General features: G+C 39.3%; 1 protein-coding gene across 6 annotated transcripts in view; it reads left to right on the top strand.

Moving 5' to 3' along the window:
- LOC122807733 (long-chain-fatty-acid--CoA ligase ACSBG2-like) overlaps positions 1-16,635 on the top strand; it is a 1,512,114-nt gene that overhangs the window by 800,331 nt on the left and 695,148 nt on the right. For 5 of the 6 annotated variants that reach the window (XM_044078719.1, XM_044078754.1, XM_044078736.1 and 2 more), the window contains one exon: positions 8,936-9,216. In XM_044078719.1, the coding sequence (XP_043934654.1) occupies positions 8,936-9,216 (281 nt within the window). Of the gene's footprint in view, positions 1-4,953; positions 5,026-8,935; positions 9,217-16,635 lie in introns of those variants that run through there. The other variant, XM_044078764.1, reaches the window with a different exon arrangement.

Raw genomic sequence — 16,635 nt, forward strand, 5'->3', positions numbered from 1 at the left:
TAGTGATATAGGTGTTGATGCCTAGCTTAGTGAGTTTTTCTATGATTCCTGAGTGGGGAATGATATCGAAGGCCTTGGCCAGATTAAGGTAGGCTGTATGAACCACCTTGCCTTAATCTACAGCTCTGGTGACTGACTCTAAGAAGTCGACCAGGCTGAGCAGGCATGATCTACCCTTCACAAAACCAAACTGTGTGGGATCCAGAGTTTGGAGGTTCCCTATATCTCTGTTTATTAGGTCCATGATGATGTGTTCCATTGTCAGTTATTAAGAGACAGTCCTGTCTGAGGACTCAGTCCCTCTTCAAAGATGTGAAAGTGCATGCCAGTGCACCTCTAGAAAAGAAGCTGCTGTTCAGACACAACATGTGTAATACATTCAGATAACTGGAGGACAGCACTAAGTCCATGCAAGCACTGAAACATATGTTTCACCTTCCGATCCATAAATATAATAGTAGTCCTTCCAGGCAAGGACCCTTACTATCAAAGACAAAGTAAATGTAATCCGCTTAAAGTTAGTAAAGGTAGCAGAAAAGAGGAGACTGCAGCATGAAGATAGAGGGGGACAAGGAAGGCCTCAGGAACCATTCCCCCAAACAAGGAGCAATTATGAATGCTCCAGCCTCCTACTCAAATATCAGTCCCCAAAAATCCCATCCCTGCCCTTAATGCCCACCACCACCAGTTTGCCTCATTTAGTTACCAAGATGGGGGGGGAGCTTGATATCTGCCTACCAACAGTGAGAGAGAGTTACTTCAGCTAAATGGGTATTTATTATTTATTTATTTGTTCCAGTTTGGTGACCAGGGAGGTCCACTGGACTCGAGAGTCCATTTTCAGTGGAGGCCCGGGGAAAAAAGCTCCAGATGACAAGTTACAAATAATGTTTACATTGTTAAGCTGCGAAGGTTCGCATAACAAGTTACATAACATATAGAATTTTTCACATTGCTAAGTTACTTATCAGGTTGAAATAACAAAAGAAAGATTATTTTACATTGCATACAGTATGTAGTTGTAAAAAAGTTTTATAGCAGGATGGGTGGTAGAAAGAGGAGGGTACTGTAGATTATAGCTGGAGGATACAAGCTGCAGTCTATGGACATACCTCTGAGAAGAGGTCAACGATTGATGCTGGCAGAACAAGAAAATCTGGTAGGTCCCATATTACAGAAATTGTCCTTTGACACAATAGGAGATATTTCCTGATGATGATCAGGAGAACAGAGTGTATTACCCAAGATTATTTCTCTTCCAAATTGAGGATGGGCCCTGGAGACCCATTTTTGATTTTTCTCAAATAAATGAATTCTTAAATAACCAAAATTCAGGAAGATGATACTCCAGGTCTTCTATTTCTTATAAGTCCCTAGGCAAGACTTGTTACTGTGGACCTTAAGGATGCCTACCTCTACATTTCCATTTATAAGAAATCATAGGTAGTATCTGAGGTTTGTGGATGGAGGAGCACCGTTATTAGTATACATCCTTATCCTTTCTAGCTACTGCACCCAGAATTTTTGCAAAATGTCTGGTCCTAGAGCTAGCTTACTGCAGGACCAAGGGTATTTATATTTACCCATGTCTAGATTTAGACCAGCTCCTACAAGGAGATATAGGGGGCTATAGGTTTGTCCTTACCCTGCCTGTTTACTGTGGGGTTCACCCTCAGTGAACAGAAGTCCAATCTTTTCTGAAGTCAGAAGATGGTCATCCTGGAGATTCTCTTGGAGACAAATGCTAACAGGCACTACCTTCATTGTGGAGTCATTAACTGCCATCTTTCAGTACATGGCAGGGAAACCCAGACCAATGGTTAGACAATTATTGCTATTCTGATGGTTCCCTCAACTAGGCTAAACTTGAGAAAACTACAGTGGTGTCTCAGGAAAACATTAGAACAGCAGTTCAAACCACTGGAAGTTACCATCCCTGTGTTATCTTGAATCAGGACAGAATTAATGTGGTGGATAAAACAAATGGAAAAAAATGAGAGTTTGCCATTCTGATGCCCAGTGCCCAATGAGAGGTTGCCATTCTGATACCTAGTGCCCATTCAAACCCTTATTACAGATGCCTGCGTGGTCTATACATTATACCTGAAAGTGCGGGACACCTGGCATTCCAGCAAAATTGAACATAAATGTCAAGGAGGCCGTAAAAACTTACAAACTGCCTGAAAGCTAGCATCTCTGAATGTATTCACAGACAGTTTATTGTGATGTGGCATGTAGGCAAGCAGGGAAGTGCACATTATCATTTTTGCAGCCTGGCCATGAAGGCATGGTGTCAGACCATCCAGTCAAACATGTCCCTGAGAGCTACCTGTATGCCATTTCAAGAAATAGTGATAAATCAGTTAAGCAGGATCTCTTCAGACCCACACAAATAGATGCTATACAGGGAGATATTTTTAGAGCTGATACTTCAGAGCAGGTACACTTATATGCTGTATCTGGCTGTATAAATGCGGAGCTCTGTTCATATCAGAAATACCAGTAGATGAGGTATCCCAAAGATAAATCTCTTTGTTTCTCTGTTCAACAAGGAAGTTTCAGAAATTCTAATCCAGAGCACTTCACAAGATGGCTTGGGCAGTGGATACTTTCTCCCTTAACTGAACAATCTGTTTATGATTACTTTGTCTCTGATACCTTTGCTTCACACTGTGAGATACAGAATATTAAAGATAAGAAGACAGAAATGATTCCCATGGCCCCATTGTGGCCAGGGCAGTATACTTATCTGACCTTGTTCAGATGGCAAAGGAGAAACCATACCTTATGCCTCAGCATGTGAATTCCCTGCTGTGACACAAGGGGGGGGGGGCTGATACACCCCCATTATTACCACACTGAATGTTGATGCTTGGAAGCTATGACCTTATTACCATTTGCACACCTATAGTCTAAGAATGTACTGAAGATTATAAGATGGGCTGGGAGGCCAAGTGTAAGGATATCATAACTAGCAACACAGAAGAGACGTTCCCAGTGGTGCCAAATAAGGAAGCAGTACCCTAGGGATATGTCTGGTTCTCCAGTATCTCTATGAGCTCTTTGAGACGGGCGTAGCTTAAACGTCAGAGTTAGGTACGCTTATATGGTATATCAGACTGCATAAAAGTGGAGTCCTATTGGTATCACAGCCACCAGTAAGACAGTTTCTAAAATGTGTGCAGGATACCTTAGATATGGACACCTTCCTTAATTCATATTTTCTCAGAGCACTACAGGTTGGATGTGTCCCCTAGGACAAGAACAGGATTTGTCTTCATTATCCTGGAAGGCATGATCTCCTACATTTGGACAATAAGCCATCTCCTTGTTGTTGAGCAGCTTTGTAAGTCTTCCATACAGTGATGACTGCAACAGTGAAGCAAACTAGGAATGTAGTACAATTGTGTAGGCAGCTTACTATAGTAGTCCTTTTTTGCCTCCCTCCTTCCCCTCTCTGGTGTAAGGTACATACTCCCCTTCCTCCTTTCTTCACTACTACTTGACTTATCTGTTCCTGTCTCTCTTGTGCACACCACCATGGAGGGACAGTGTTCATCAGACCAGGACCCTTTGTTTTTCAGGTGCTAGGGGCTGGCATTCAGGCTAGCACTGATACAAGAGAGGCAAGAAAGAACGGAAGATGTAGTGGACAGATACCACATGTACCAGGTATGTGAAGATGTCTTTGGCAAGGTAATGTCAGCCTAGCCATGGAGCAGGGGCACCCAGCCCCAAAAGTCAGGCCAAATATCAGTCCTCAACCTGTGGGTAGAGTTGCCTACAGTGATGACAGCAGTAGTGAATTTTGAACATCTACTATTATAGCAAGTTGCCAGTGCGAATGTATTTATCCAGTTACAGTTTCATAGAACACAACTACACTATTCATTACCATCTGGCAAACTGTGAAGTTTCATCACATTATATTCACACATACATGTGCTTTTGTTTCAGGGGAAAAAATGTCATAAACATAACTTTGTATTGGTGTATTACCAGAACTATAAATAGTATGTATCTGTTCCTAAGTGACATTTTCAACCATTTTGATAGTGTTAAGCAATTATGTCCAGTAATGTTACCTAAACTGTATTTTATTACACACATATTGAAAATGCAGGTATTCCATGATTTTAAAAAATGTCCAGATACTGATGTGAAAATATTTTGACACGCTATACTGTTTCTAAGATATAGCCTTGTGGTATGTACAGGGCCAAAAACAACAGGCTCAAATGGAAGCTGAAAAACAACAAACTGTTACGCATTAAACAAAAAAGGAAAAAAGTAGCCAGCAGTGGGGGCAACATTATTTATTTATTTACATTTGTTGACTGGGAATGCCGACTGGACGCAGGTCCATCTGCAGTAAATGAACAGCATGAAAAATTGAATTAGCAGGAAAGGTTTTAGGGGTGGGACGTTGTAGACTTAGCAGAGGGTTATTTTAATGTCAGATCCTATATCCCAAAATGGTGCATGCTTTAGAGGCTGTTGCTAATAGACACAAGTGATGTCAAGCCAATGCATGAGTGAGCACGTATACGAAAGCTGAGACTTGCTGTATACTACACGCTGGTATTTCTGCACTGTTTAAAATTGCAGCTGAACTGAGTGTAGGACAGTCTCTGTGTTGTGTAAAGTCAGCAAGTGTTCAGCCCATTTTTTCCTACTTAGATTTAATTTCATTGCCCCAAAACGTTACTAAGGTTGGCTTTCTACACCAGGATGTAATATGAACTTAAAATTAGAGGGGAAGTTAGTCGTAATGTTATTGTTCCATTCACAGTGGCAGTCAGGTGGCCAGTGTAACACGTTCCTATCTGGCCATCATAAGCTGCTGAACACTGACACCAAACTGCTAACGTGGGCAGACTGTAGCAAAAATATCAGGTGTCACTGTTTCCATAGAACATATGCTATAAGCTTCGGGAAGACAGTTGTAAAGCCTGATATTCTACAACTAAAACAGTGAGGAGTGCAACTCTGCACTCTTGTTTAATACTACAGCAATGGAAAAAGGTATGTTTTGCTTTTTAAAGAGAGTGTAGAAATGAAATACTTGCTTGTTGGGGTGTATTGCACCTGTATGAGATTGTAGTGAGTTTGAATTCTTGGCCAGATCATCTGTGCCAGTTAGGAAGCACTTTTTGCTGATAGGTAATAAGACCAATTCTGTAATTATAGTTAACTTGAGACGTGTGTGTGTGTGTGTGTGTGTGTGTGTGTGTGTGTGTGTGTGTGTGTGTGTGTGTGTGTGTGTGTGTGTGTGTGTGTGTGTCTTTGGGGGAGGGGGTTAACAGTTACTATATCAAGTTCATTCAGCTGCCAGTTCATGTTATGTCTTCTTTTCAGTTAGATTTTATTGCATGGACCAATTAATGATTTTTTTGTTTTTAATGTTGCAATGAACATTTGCATGCATGTTTAGGTAAATTCTTACATTTACTGCTGTAGATTCGGGGTAACGACTCGAAATTTCAGCATCATGCAACAGAACTGACGAAAGATAAGGGTTTATTTACTAGTGCTTTCACGATCTATTCTTCTTTCAGTGACATACGTTTTTATTTCTGGATAGTCCAGTATTCCTTTTATTTATTTTCAAGCCTTGAGATTTAATGCCCTGCAACTGATAGCCAGCAGTGATCCCCACTTTTCTGTACATCTCATATTCTTGGGCTCCATAGTGTAATGGCTGAGAAATAGAAAGGGTTGCTTCAGCAAGTGACCAAGGTTTTCCACAAATCTGTGCTAATCAGCAAGCCATCTTAATCCTGTGCCCTAGAGTGTCTGAGTTACCAATAAATTGCAGATGTTTCTTCATGCACAGGAACCAGATTTTCTGCCTTGCTACAGTTTTTTTACTGTATTATGTGGCAGTTGACTTGTGTGTTTTTTTAACTAGATATTTTGTGAAAAGGAAACTTTCCATCTGCAGCTTAGAGAACAGGTGCTATATCCAGTGTATCAGTGACATTTGGCTTTATCTAAGCAAAGACTGAGACCTCCTGTATTGTGCAGCAGGAGACATCCCAGTAAAAAAGGCAGTATCTAGTCCTTTACTTCTGGGAATAGTGTTTCTTGTTACCGTAAAGAACCCACTTAGCTTGAACCCCAGGTTGAGAATTGAGGTTTCATCCTGCACTTTGCCATGTTGATTTTCTTCATGGCATAGAAGGAATGCTTTGTTTGTATTAAAGTTATTCACAGAATTCAGACTAAAGTTGTGCTGTTTTGAATATTGTTGCACTGTTGCTATTGCTGTAGAAGTTGCTGCACTGGGATTGTGTGCTTGAAGCTGCTAAGTTGCTTTGGTGAGAGAAGTTTGCTCTTTGTGTACGGCATGCCAATAAAGTGAAAGGTAACTCTTGGAGGAAAATAAATAGCATATGTGCTTTGCTGTCTGTTTTGATTAGAAGTAGGTCAAAGGGAGATCCAGGGTCTCTACCAGAAGTCTTGCAAAAGACTTAAATTCAAATATTTTTTAAAGCGAAAAAAGGATGGTCCAGAGGAGGGCAGATGGGGGGGCTACAACTGTTTCACTGCAAATGACTTTTGAGAACTCGAGCATTATTTGAAAATTCGAGGTGGATGATTCAAAGAGTATATATTAAAAAGCTGGAGGATGAATGCAACACTGTTTCTCGGGAACCAGAAGGATTAAAATTTACAACAAAATTCTAAAAATCATAGTATAAACATAGGTCATTTTTACAAGCAGGTTGAGGGAATATGCTGGCATTGAGTAAAATGTGGGCTTAGCTATTACTCAGGGAGTTTTGATAGGTTACATTATGCATACTGTCCTTCTCTTGCCAGTTTGTTTCTTTTGAAACTGTATGGTTAAAGCATAGGGGTATTTCTCTAAAGCTACTTGCTAATGGAGAAATGCATTCATAAACAATTACTTAACCACCTTCTCCATCACAATCTACTAGCTAACTGTCAACATGGTTTCCGTCCATTCCATAGTACCACCACAGCCTTGCTATCCTTCACTAACTCTATAAACAAAAATCGCAACAATAACATTCTTTCCTCTGCATTCTTTGTTGACCTATCTAAAGCCTTCAACATGTTTAATCACCAACTCCTCCAACACATATTGAAGTCCCTGTCACTTGACACTCCTGCTATGAACTGGTTTACATCCTACCTTGAAAACAGACAACAGGCAGTTCTCTGGCAAAATCATCTTTCAAATCTCCTTCCTATCTCACTAGGTGTTCCTCAGGGTTCCATATTAGGCCCTCTACTGTTTTCCATTTTTATAAATGACCTTCATCTATCCACTCCACTCTCTACCTGCATTCAATATGCAGATGACTCTACTATAATTTGTTCAGCCACATCCCAGACCAAACTTCATTCTCTTACACAAAAAGCTTTCAGTTCTGTAGAACAATGGTTCTCTAACCGTTGTCTTCTCCTCAACCCAAAAAAAAAAACCTAAACTTTTACTCTTTACACCTACCCATATATCCACCCCTCTACATTTCACTCTTACATCCAATAATGGCGCCCTTATTTCTCCTGACCCCACCACCAAACTCCTAGGAATTACAATTGATAATCACTTAAACTTTGACACCCACATAAATACTACAATAAAATCAGTTAACAGAAAACTAGGATCCCTCTATAGAATCAAACCTTTCCTAACATCAGAAGCTAGGACTGCAATAGCTAGAACCCAATTAATCTCCACCCTATTCTATGCTTCTCCCATATATACTAACCTTTCTAAAAATAACCTCAACAAACTGGCTATATCATATAACAATATTGCGAGATTTGCCACAAACTCACCTTTCAGGACTCATCACGGTCTGAATCTAAAGCAACTGGGCTGGTTAGAACTCCTTAATCAGCTACGATTTAACCAACTTACAATAGCTCATAAAACCCTATACCAACCCAGCAACACTCCAAATTCTGTCTACCCTCATTACGCCATATAATAACCTCAAGAATTTACGCTCCTCTAACAAAATGTTGATTAATACTACCTTATCAAAAAACTTAGCAGGTGACTCCTTATTCTCTAACTACGTTGGTAAAGTATGGAATCAACTACCACATGATCTTACATCTCAGACTTCTCTCCCACTCTTTAAAACTAATCTAAAACTTTTTCTCAATAACCACTGGTTATGCTCTTGTACCAATCCTGACTAACGGTTATCCTTAACTAGCTGTTCCACTCCAAAACCACTATATTCCTACCAATAAACCCTCTATATACTACACTCTATATATTAACCTATATTTACTTAAATACTAATGTCTCTGAGTCTCGACTACTATGTTCCTTATTTGTCCATTTAAGTCAATTTTCTCTATTTTTTATGTAATATTTAAGTCAATTTTTTTTCTTCTATTTTTTATGTAAACTTTTTTGCACTCAATTTTGTATTACTGTCTTTCGATGCCTTTTGTAATCATTTATTTTACATTTTAAATTTTTGTAAGTTTTCTTTTTTTCCTCTGGAGCTTTTCTCCCCGGGCCTCTACTGAAAATGGACATGTGTCCAGTTGGACTAGCCCAGTCAACAAATGTAAAATAAATAAAATACTGTATTTCAACTTATCAATAAAAGTCTTGAATATAGATAAAGCAGATATAGGAATGAGTATAGTTAGCAGTCAGAATGTATTAGTTAGTATTACTCTTTTTTTTTTTTTTTTTTCATCTGTGTGAGATATGTGCAGTCTTGTTTTCAGAGGACATAGGAGAGCTGTGAAGGGCGAGGAAAAATGTACTTGGATTTTAATATATTTGAGGATGCACAAGCTAGGTTTGATCTATATTGTAAGCAGGTACAGGGAATAGTTTGTGCTGGTAGAACAGTTACACATCAACTTGTCTAAAGAAGGCTTATTTTTAATTAAGTCGTTTATTTTGCTTGTCCATTTCTGTTTTCTACAGGTGGAATGAATCAAAGTTCTTCCGAAGAGGCTTTTTTGCCTCGGTTGGCCCCAGCAGACAAGTTATGGACGACTCATTCTGATGGTGCTGTGAAACTACGAATGGAAGAGTCTGGTCTGGCTGCAATCCCACCCTTGACTGTTCATCAAGTGTTTCTTCAGACTGTACAGAAGTGGGGTGACAGACTTGCTCTGGGTGTAAAACAGAATGGCCAGTGGCAGACCATTAGTTACCGAGAGTATTACCAGGACTGCCGTAAGGCTGCCAAAAGTTTTTTGAAGGTGAGTCTCATCCTGTGGCATCTTATACAAATGCTGTGTTTAGTACATGTTGGGTTAATGTGATGATGCCTTTTTATAGATGCATTCTTTTATTTAGCAGATTATACATTTATACTTTTAAATAGCAGAGAGTTAGCATGGATTGACAAACTGATTTTCAGTTTGAAACCTCTGATCATCATTTGGGCACTACTGAAGTAGCCTTGGCTATATGGGGATCTTATTCTTTCAGGCTGTCTGATCTGACATGTAGGTCTTTGAGTCATTTGTCTGATCCTACTCAGCAGAATTAGTGCTGCAGGCTACCCCTGAGCCCCTTTAGGAAATCTTCCTTCCTATAATGCACCTGCCCCCCAGTTATCTCAGATTTTGTTTCCAGCCTTTGCAGCTAGCAAATGAGTATCTGCAGAATCCATGGCAAGCTCCTAATTCTTCACCCAAATCTGGCCCACCATTTCTCCCTTTAGTAGTAGATGGTCTCAGACAAATGGATTCTGAGTAATTAGGGATATAGATGGCAGTGGGAATCCTTCCCTTCTTTTAAAGGGATTCCTCCTTATCCCCCAGCTCACCCCCCCCATTCTGATACCAAAGAAAGAAAGAGGCTTTATGAAGACCAATTCTAGATCTTTCTTTTCTAAATCAGTGTTTGAAAGCTCCAAAGTTCAAAATGTTATCACTTCACATCCTTTTATATGTCATTTCTCATCAAAAGTTATAGTGACTGTAGATTTAAAAGATGCTTATCACATTCCTATACCACCAAATTTGAAATATGTTAAGGTTTTCTATGTCTGGATCACATATTCAGTTCTCCTAATACCATTGGAATTATCCACTACTCCAAGGGTATTCACAAAATGTCTACCCCCAGTAATAGCCTACTGCAGGTTTGTAAAGGTATTCACTCTTTCCCTTATTTAGACAAGTGCTTGTCTTTGCAGAGTCTTTTTCAGTGTCAGTAATTTCTCACCTGAGTGAGAGATCTCTTGCCCAGACTGGGGTTTCAGGAGAGCAGCTAAAAGTCTTATTTGAGTCCTTCTCACATGATAATTTTCCTGTGGTATCTTTTAGATACCTACCTACCTCAGTTCAAAGAGCTTTTCTTCCTCAGGAAAAAAAATAGATCTGTATCTAGAGCTATTCCCGAGTTTTCCCATTTAACCAATGTCAGCAATGGAATTTCTCAGGCTATTTGGATTCATGGCATCCATGATTTTCTCTAGCCAGACTCCACATTTGGACAATTCAGTGGTACCCAAAATCACTATGGTCCCAACATCAATATTCCTGGACATTCCATATAACTGTGTGGGATTTATAAAAAGTGAACTTTTTTGGTGGAAAGAACAGTTTTACTTGAATCCATGTCTCACATTTTCCCTTCCAGCTCCAGTACAGTCCGTAGCTTTAGACACTTCATATTTTGTCAGGGGAAGAGTGTCTTTTGGAGTAAAAGTGCAGGGTATTTTGAACTAAGAAGACCAAAAAACAAAACATAAAAGAGAGGTTGGCAGTAATAAATACTCTCAATTCTGTCCGTCTTCTAAGGATCCCTGGACAATTACAAGTCATTAAATGTAACACCACAATTATTTGGTACATAAACAAAGAAGGAGGAACCAGATCTTACCCTCTGTGTAGACTAGCCATGATAGCCTCCGGGATACAGCTTTTCATCACTGTCTCAATTTACTGGCATTGTACATCCTGTCAGAGCAAATTGTTTGTCAGACAAGTTGACTGGGCCCAGACTAGACCCTACTGAATTGGGGGGGCTTTCAAAAATTGATCCAGTTGTGCAGAACACCTCAGATAGATCTGTTTGCCTCCATTCACAACAATCACTTGACACATTTCTGCTCCAGGACTGTAGGCAAAAGGCCTGGAAAACAGATACATTCTCTATTCCTGAAGCAGGAATGTTCCTGTATGTTTTCTCACTTTTTCCACTGATAGCCAGGGTCATTCTGAAAATTCAGAAGGGCTCTCCAAAAATCATTGTGGTGACTACCTTTTGGTCCAGGCAACAGTGGTTCTCCCTTCTTTTGGCAGTGGCACAGGTCCATTACCTCAAGCTTCTCAGACGGCGGGGGGTGGTGTTTGATACATTCTGACTCAAAACTGCAACTAACTGCCTGGATGATAAAATTTTAATACCTTTTAGGCACATGTTTTCTGAGTATGTGCATCAGATTTTAAAGGAGACATGAAAACCTGCTACTAGGAAATCACATATTATCAAATGGAAAAAGATTCTCTAGTTGGTGCTAAAACAAGAAACAGGTCCTTTTTAAGGCCAGTATTTCTCTGGTTCAGCATTATTTGTGAGTTATTATCCTCTGGCCTTTCTTATTCATCTATTAAGGTTCATTTGTCAATCATTTCAGTATGTCTGCCCATTGATCCTCCCCTTTCAGTGCATTCCCATGTTAAATGTTTTTCAAAGGGGTGTAACATACCAAGTCTCCTATAAACAAGGTGGTCCTTCCTTGAAATCTTAAACTTTGTTTTGAAAAAATAATTTTTGCTCCATATAAACCAGTAAATCAGGCTGACTTGAGGGTTATAACATTTATTTTATTTATTTGCAGTTTGTTAACTGAGAATGTCCATTGGGCCAGAATGAGCCCTTTTTCAATGGAGGCCCGGGGAGAAATGCTCCAAGTACATATATGCAGAAATGATAGCAGCATAAATCACATCAACTAACAGCAGCATAAATCATGTCAAGCTCTAAGTACATATACATATATATATATATATATATATATATATATATATATATATATATATATATATATATACATATACAGGAATTATAGCATTAATCACATCAGCTAATAGTAACATAAATCACATAAGGTTAATACAGGGTAATTGTGAACATAATCAGCAGAAATAATAGCAGCATAAGTCACATCAACTAATAGCATAAATCATGTCAAGGTTAATACAGGGTAATTTTGAAAATAATTGGCAGAAGTCATTAAAACATACAGAAGTAATAGCATACTTGCAAACACACAGAAATAATAGCATCATGGATGAGAACAATATTAACATGGGGTAAATGTGAAGATAATCAGCAGTAGTTACTGCAGACAATTATACTAGACAGAAAATAACAGGACTGTGTGGGATATCAAGGTTGTAGCTGTATGGTATGTTATGCAACTGGATTACTGTGTGGGAGATTGCCTATAGATCTGGAATGTTACTGTGGCAGTACAAGTATGGTATAAAAGTTAGGAGAGGTGCGAACAGGAACACTTCCATTTAGAAGAGAAATAAGAGTGGAGAAAGGTCTTAAAAGCTGAGAGGTTCTGGGCAGTTTGAATATGAGGAGGAAGAGAGTTCCATTTCCCTACAAGGGAAAAAGGAGAAATTGGCCTGGAGTGTGCAGTGGCTTGTATACTTCAAGTAGGTTCTGATTGTTAGACCTGAGTGATTGGTCTGGAATGTGCATGGTAAGGGAGGAGGAGAGAGATGGGCATTTAGAAGGTTTGAAGATGAGTTTATGGATAGTGGAGAGTTGAATGTAAGAGAGGAAGTTGGGAAGCTCTAGCCAGGTTAGGGAGTGTAAGGAGTAACAGTGGTGAGAGGAAGACATTGAAAACAGTTTTAAAGATTGCCCTTACTTCTACAATAATCGTATCTAATTTTCAAGGTCTACTTCTATAATAATCGTATCTAATTTGCAAGGTCTTATGACCGGTCAGCCTTATTTTCTGCAAAGATAGGGTTTCCTTAAGGAACTAATCCTTCCTTTATGTCTAAAGTGGTGTCCCAGTTTACTTTGAGCCAAGCTGTCCATCTCCTTGTCTTCTTTCCAGAACCTAAATAAGAGTGTGAAAGAATTCACCATACTCTGCATGTCCACATATGACTTGGATATTATCTTGACAGAAATTAAACTTTCATAAGCTCTCATCAGTTCATTTCTTATGAAGATTACAAAAAGGACAACCTGCGTCAAAACAGACCATCTCCAAATGGCTGTCTCATGCTACTACTTTTTATTGTATGCACTTTAATAAAGCAGTTCTAGACAGGATCAAAGGCTCACTCTACTAGGGTTTTGGGTTCATCTGTGGCTTTTTGGAAAGGGGTGATTCTGAAAGTTTTCTAGAAGCAGAAACTTGGTGTTCTGTACATAAATTTAAAAAGCATTACAAACTAGATTCCTTTTTCAGATCTATAGAGGCTTTGCTAGCACAATTCTTCAGGATTCTCTGGACCCTCATTCTTCCTTATCTCAGTCATTCTAAGCTGTGGTAATCTGCCCATATAGCTAAGGCAACTGCAGCAGTGATCAAATGATGAGCATAGTGTAATTGTGAAAGTAAACTTAACATAACAGTAAGGGTTCAAATGATCACTGTTGCAGTGGGCACCCCCCCACCCTTGTTTTTGTATGTTTTGTTGCCAGGGTGAGGACTTTTATCTTATCTTTATTTTCTTAGTATTGAACTTTTTCAGGGCTCTAGCCTTCTGTTCTCAGTTGGCATGAAAGGTCTGAAGGACTTTTTACCCAAACCACTCTTTTTCTTCAGCTGTGCTCAAACTGATTAATGGTTTGGGCATGTGGAAGGTGCCCTTAAGCTTTAAAAGCTGGCCAACTTTTATATCCTTAGCAGGATATAACTCCATATAGATAAGGCTAATGCAGCAATGATCATTCAAGCATCTGCTGTTATAGTTAATTTAAGTTACACAACTGCACTTTTATTCTCCAGGAGAGGACAATGTACAGCTAGCTGTCTTCTTAGCATTTGTGTTTCTGCTCATTATGACACTTGCACTTTGTTTTCAAAACTGTTGGATGCCTCTCATTGCACGATGATTGCCTGCCTTGTGGTGAAGCTATACAGTGTCAGAGCAAAACTTGTGTAAGTGCAGCTATCTTCATTTCTTATCATGAGACTACATTTTCTGTCACAGTAAATTAATTTTTGTTCACTTCAGTTAAAGATCTCTTATCAAATGTATTAAAGTCACTGTTTTTTCTGAGACAGATACCTTTGAATCTGAGAGTGTTTTAGCACTGCCTAATAATTTCCCCACTGAAACTATTTAAGAAATCTGTCTGTAACAGCTCAGTGACACTGATGCACACCGTCAGTGTTTTTGTATGGGTTATTCACATACTATTAATTTTCCTAACACTGTAAGAGATTTAATATGTTGACTAAAATAATATTGACTGGGATTCGATAAACTCTGTGTAGGCTTCACGCAAAGCCTGCATGGAGTTTACATGTGTGCACTGTGATGCGTGGTGAACAGCAGTGCTCATTGCATATTCATGCCACTCACCACATTTAAAAATAGATAAGCAAGGTTTCGTGGCTGGCCAGGAAACCATGTAAGCAAACACGGATAGCACTCCTGTTTAAATCAGAGCACTGAAGGTCTGTGGTTTTGCTTGGAATGCCTCAGTGATCACCAGGGCTTCACAGATGACTCTGTCTCTTACTGCAAGACATCTGGACAAAAGCCAACATAATGGGGGTACAATGACCCAGAAATAGGGCTATACTTCACATATTTGTCCTATAGAAATGTGCTAGAATAACCAGGTATTTGGGTTAAGGTACATGTTCTGAAGGACTTGAAGTCTGAAACTCAAATGTATGTAATTATCGAGCCACATCAGTCCTGAGATCATCCTAGTGAAAGCCACAAATTTGATAAGGAACACATCTCGACATTCTATGTAAATCTGTACAGTTGAGAGGTATGAATCTTAAGTATATAGTCCATACACAGTACAGGACTCTTCAGTGCAGAATGTTGTGAAATCCCATTCCTGGCAGTCTGTACTGAATTTTGTAAGTGATCTGTAAGAGTACATGGACTGCCATGTAAAATAAACATTTGGGGGAAGTGTGTGTATTGAATAGGGACACAAAGATGAACTGAAGGAATGAACACAGGGACGGAGGGCAGGTGAAACAACCTAATGTACAGCAGATGAGGGCATGTCAGTGGAAGACAGTTGTAGCAGCAACACCAGTCACATATCAATATAGCACAGTAGGGACTGTCACACAAGGTGGCATAACAGTGGGGAAGATGTCTGTTTAAGATAATCATCCTTATATGAATAATGCAGGGGGCATCTATCTGGGATCTGCCATACACTTGGGGGTAGGGTGCATATCATAACTGTCCAACCTGATTTGCCTGAATATGAGTGTACTGTCAGCAGAGATCGCCAGTAGGTGGGACACAGGTAAAGGCTCATGGACAACATTAAAAGAAGCTACCACGGTCATGGACATTATCAGAATAATACCACCAGTAATCCCATCCCTCTGACATATGTGATTTAGAGTAATCAGAAATGATTCTGCAAAAACACACTTGTACAACTATTATGATACATCCACACTCTGAGGGTAATCACACACACTGTCCTGGCACTGTAATATCTGCTGGAGGTGTTAGGAAGGACACTACTATACCTGTATGTGACATCATGGTCAATACAGGCTAGATGACTGGTGAGTATATGGCACAGTCCACACTGTAACGAATGTTGTCTGCCTCTCGTCCGGTCAGGATAAAACAGACAAGCAGTTGTGGTTCAGTTCAAGCAGCTTTATTACACACAAACACATCAGGAATGAGGCTTTGTAACTTAAATAAACATATAAACAGATTGACTACCATACACATACATGTTGACACTCTGGCTGTTCTGTCAAAATGGCACTGCTGCCTGCATGTGCTCACTATTTATAGGCACGTGCCTACATTTGGAAATGCTTCTTAAAGGTACATACACATGCTCTGTTCTACATCCTCCCTCTTTGAGCAATAGCTCATACATTAAATGACAGTATTCAGTGACATGTAATTATACAGAAATGATCTTTTGACATGCAGTTATACAGAACTAATCCTTTGACATGTAATCATACAAGATCAGACACACACAAAACAATCATGTCCAGGTTGCTGTATATTTTGCACTAGGTCTAGAAATATGACCTGATCATGTAATTTATACCCAATAAAAGGGGCAACATAGGTAAGACCATGTTGGAAGTGAAGCTTTTTATGAGAAAATTAGATTTTTAGGTAGAAGTTGCTGGCAGTGTTCATACAGGGGTAAATACATTACAGAAAAGAAATATTTACAACCCTCCCCTGCATCCCGAGTTAGTTAATTATGAAACTATGGTTACAAATGAGATAAGGGAAGTTTATAGAACAAATAATTTTTTCCGTAAAAAATTAACAACAGATGAGCAAAATATTTTTGATCAAATGAGAGGAGATGGTTCAGTCAGAGTGATGAAACCCGATAAGGGTGGGGGGGGGGTAGTATTAATGTATCGGTGGGATTATGTTGCTAAAATGTTTGAAATTTTGAATACAGGAGAAAGATATACACAAGAATCCCATGAA

This window comes from Protopterus annectens, chromosome 1.part1 (genome assembly GCF_019279795.1).
Source record: "Protopterus annectens isolate FY-2018-M chromosome 1.part1, PAN1.0, whole genome shotgun sequence".
NCBI classification, from domain to species: domain Eukaryota; kingdom Metazoa; phylum Chordata; order Ceratodontiformes; family Protopteridae; genus Protopterus; species Protopterus annectens.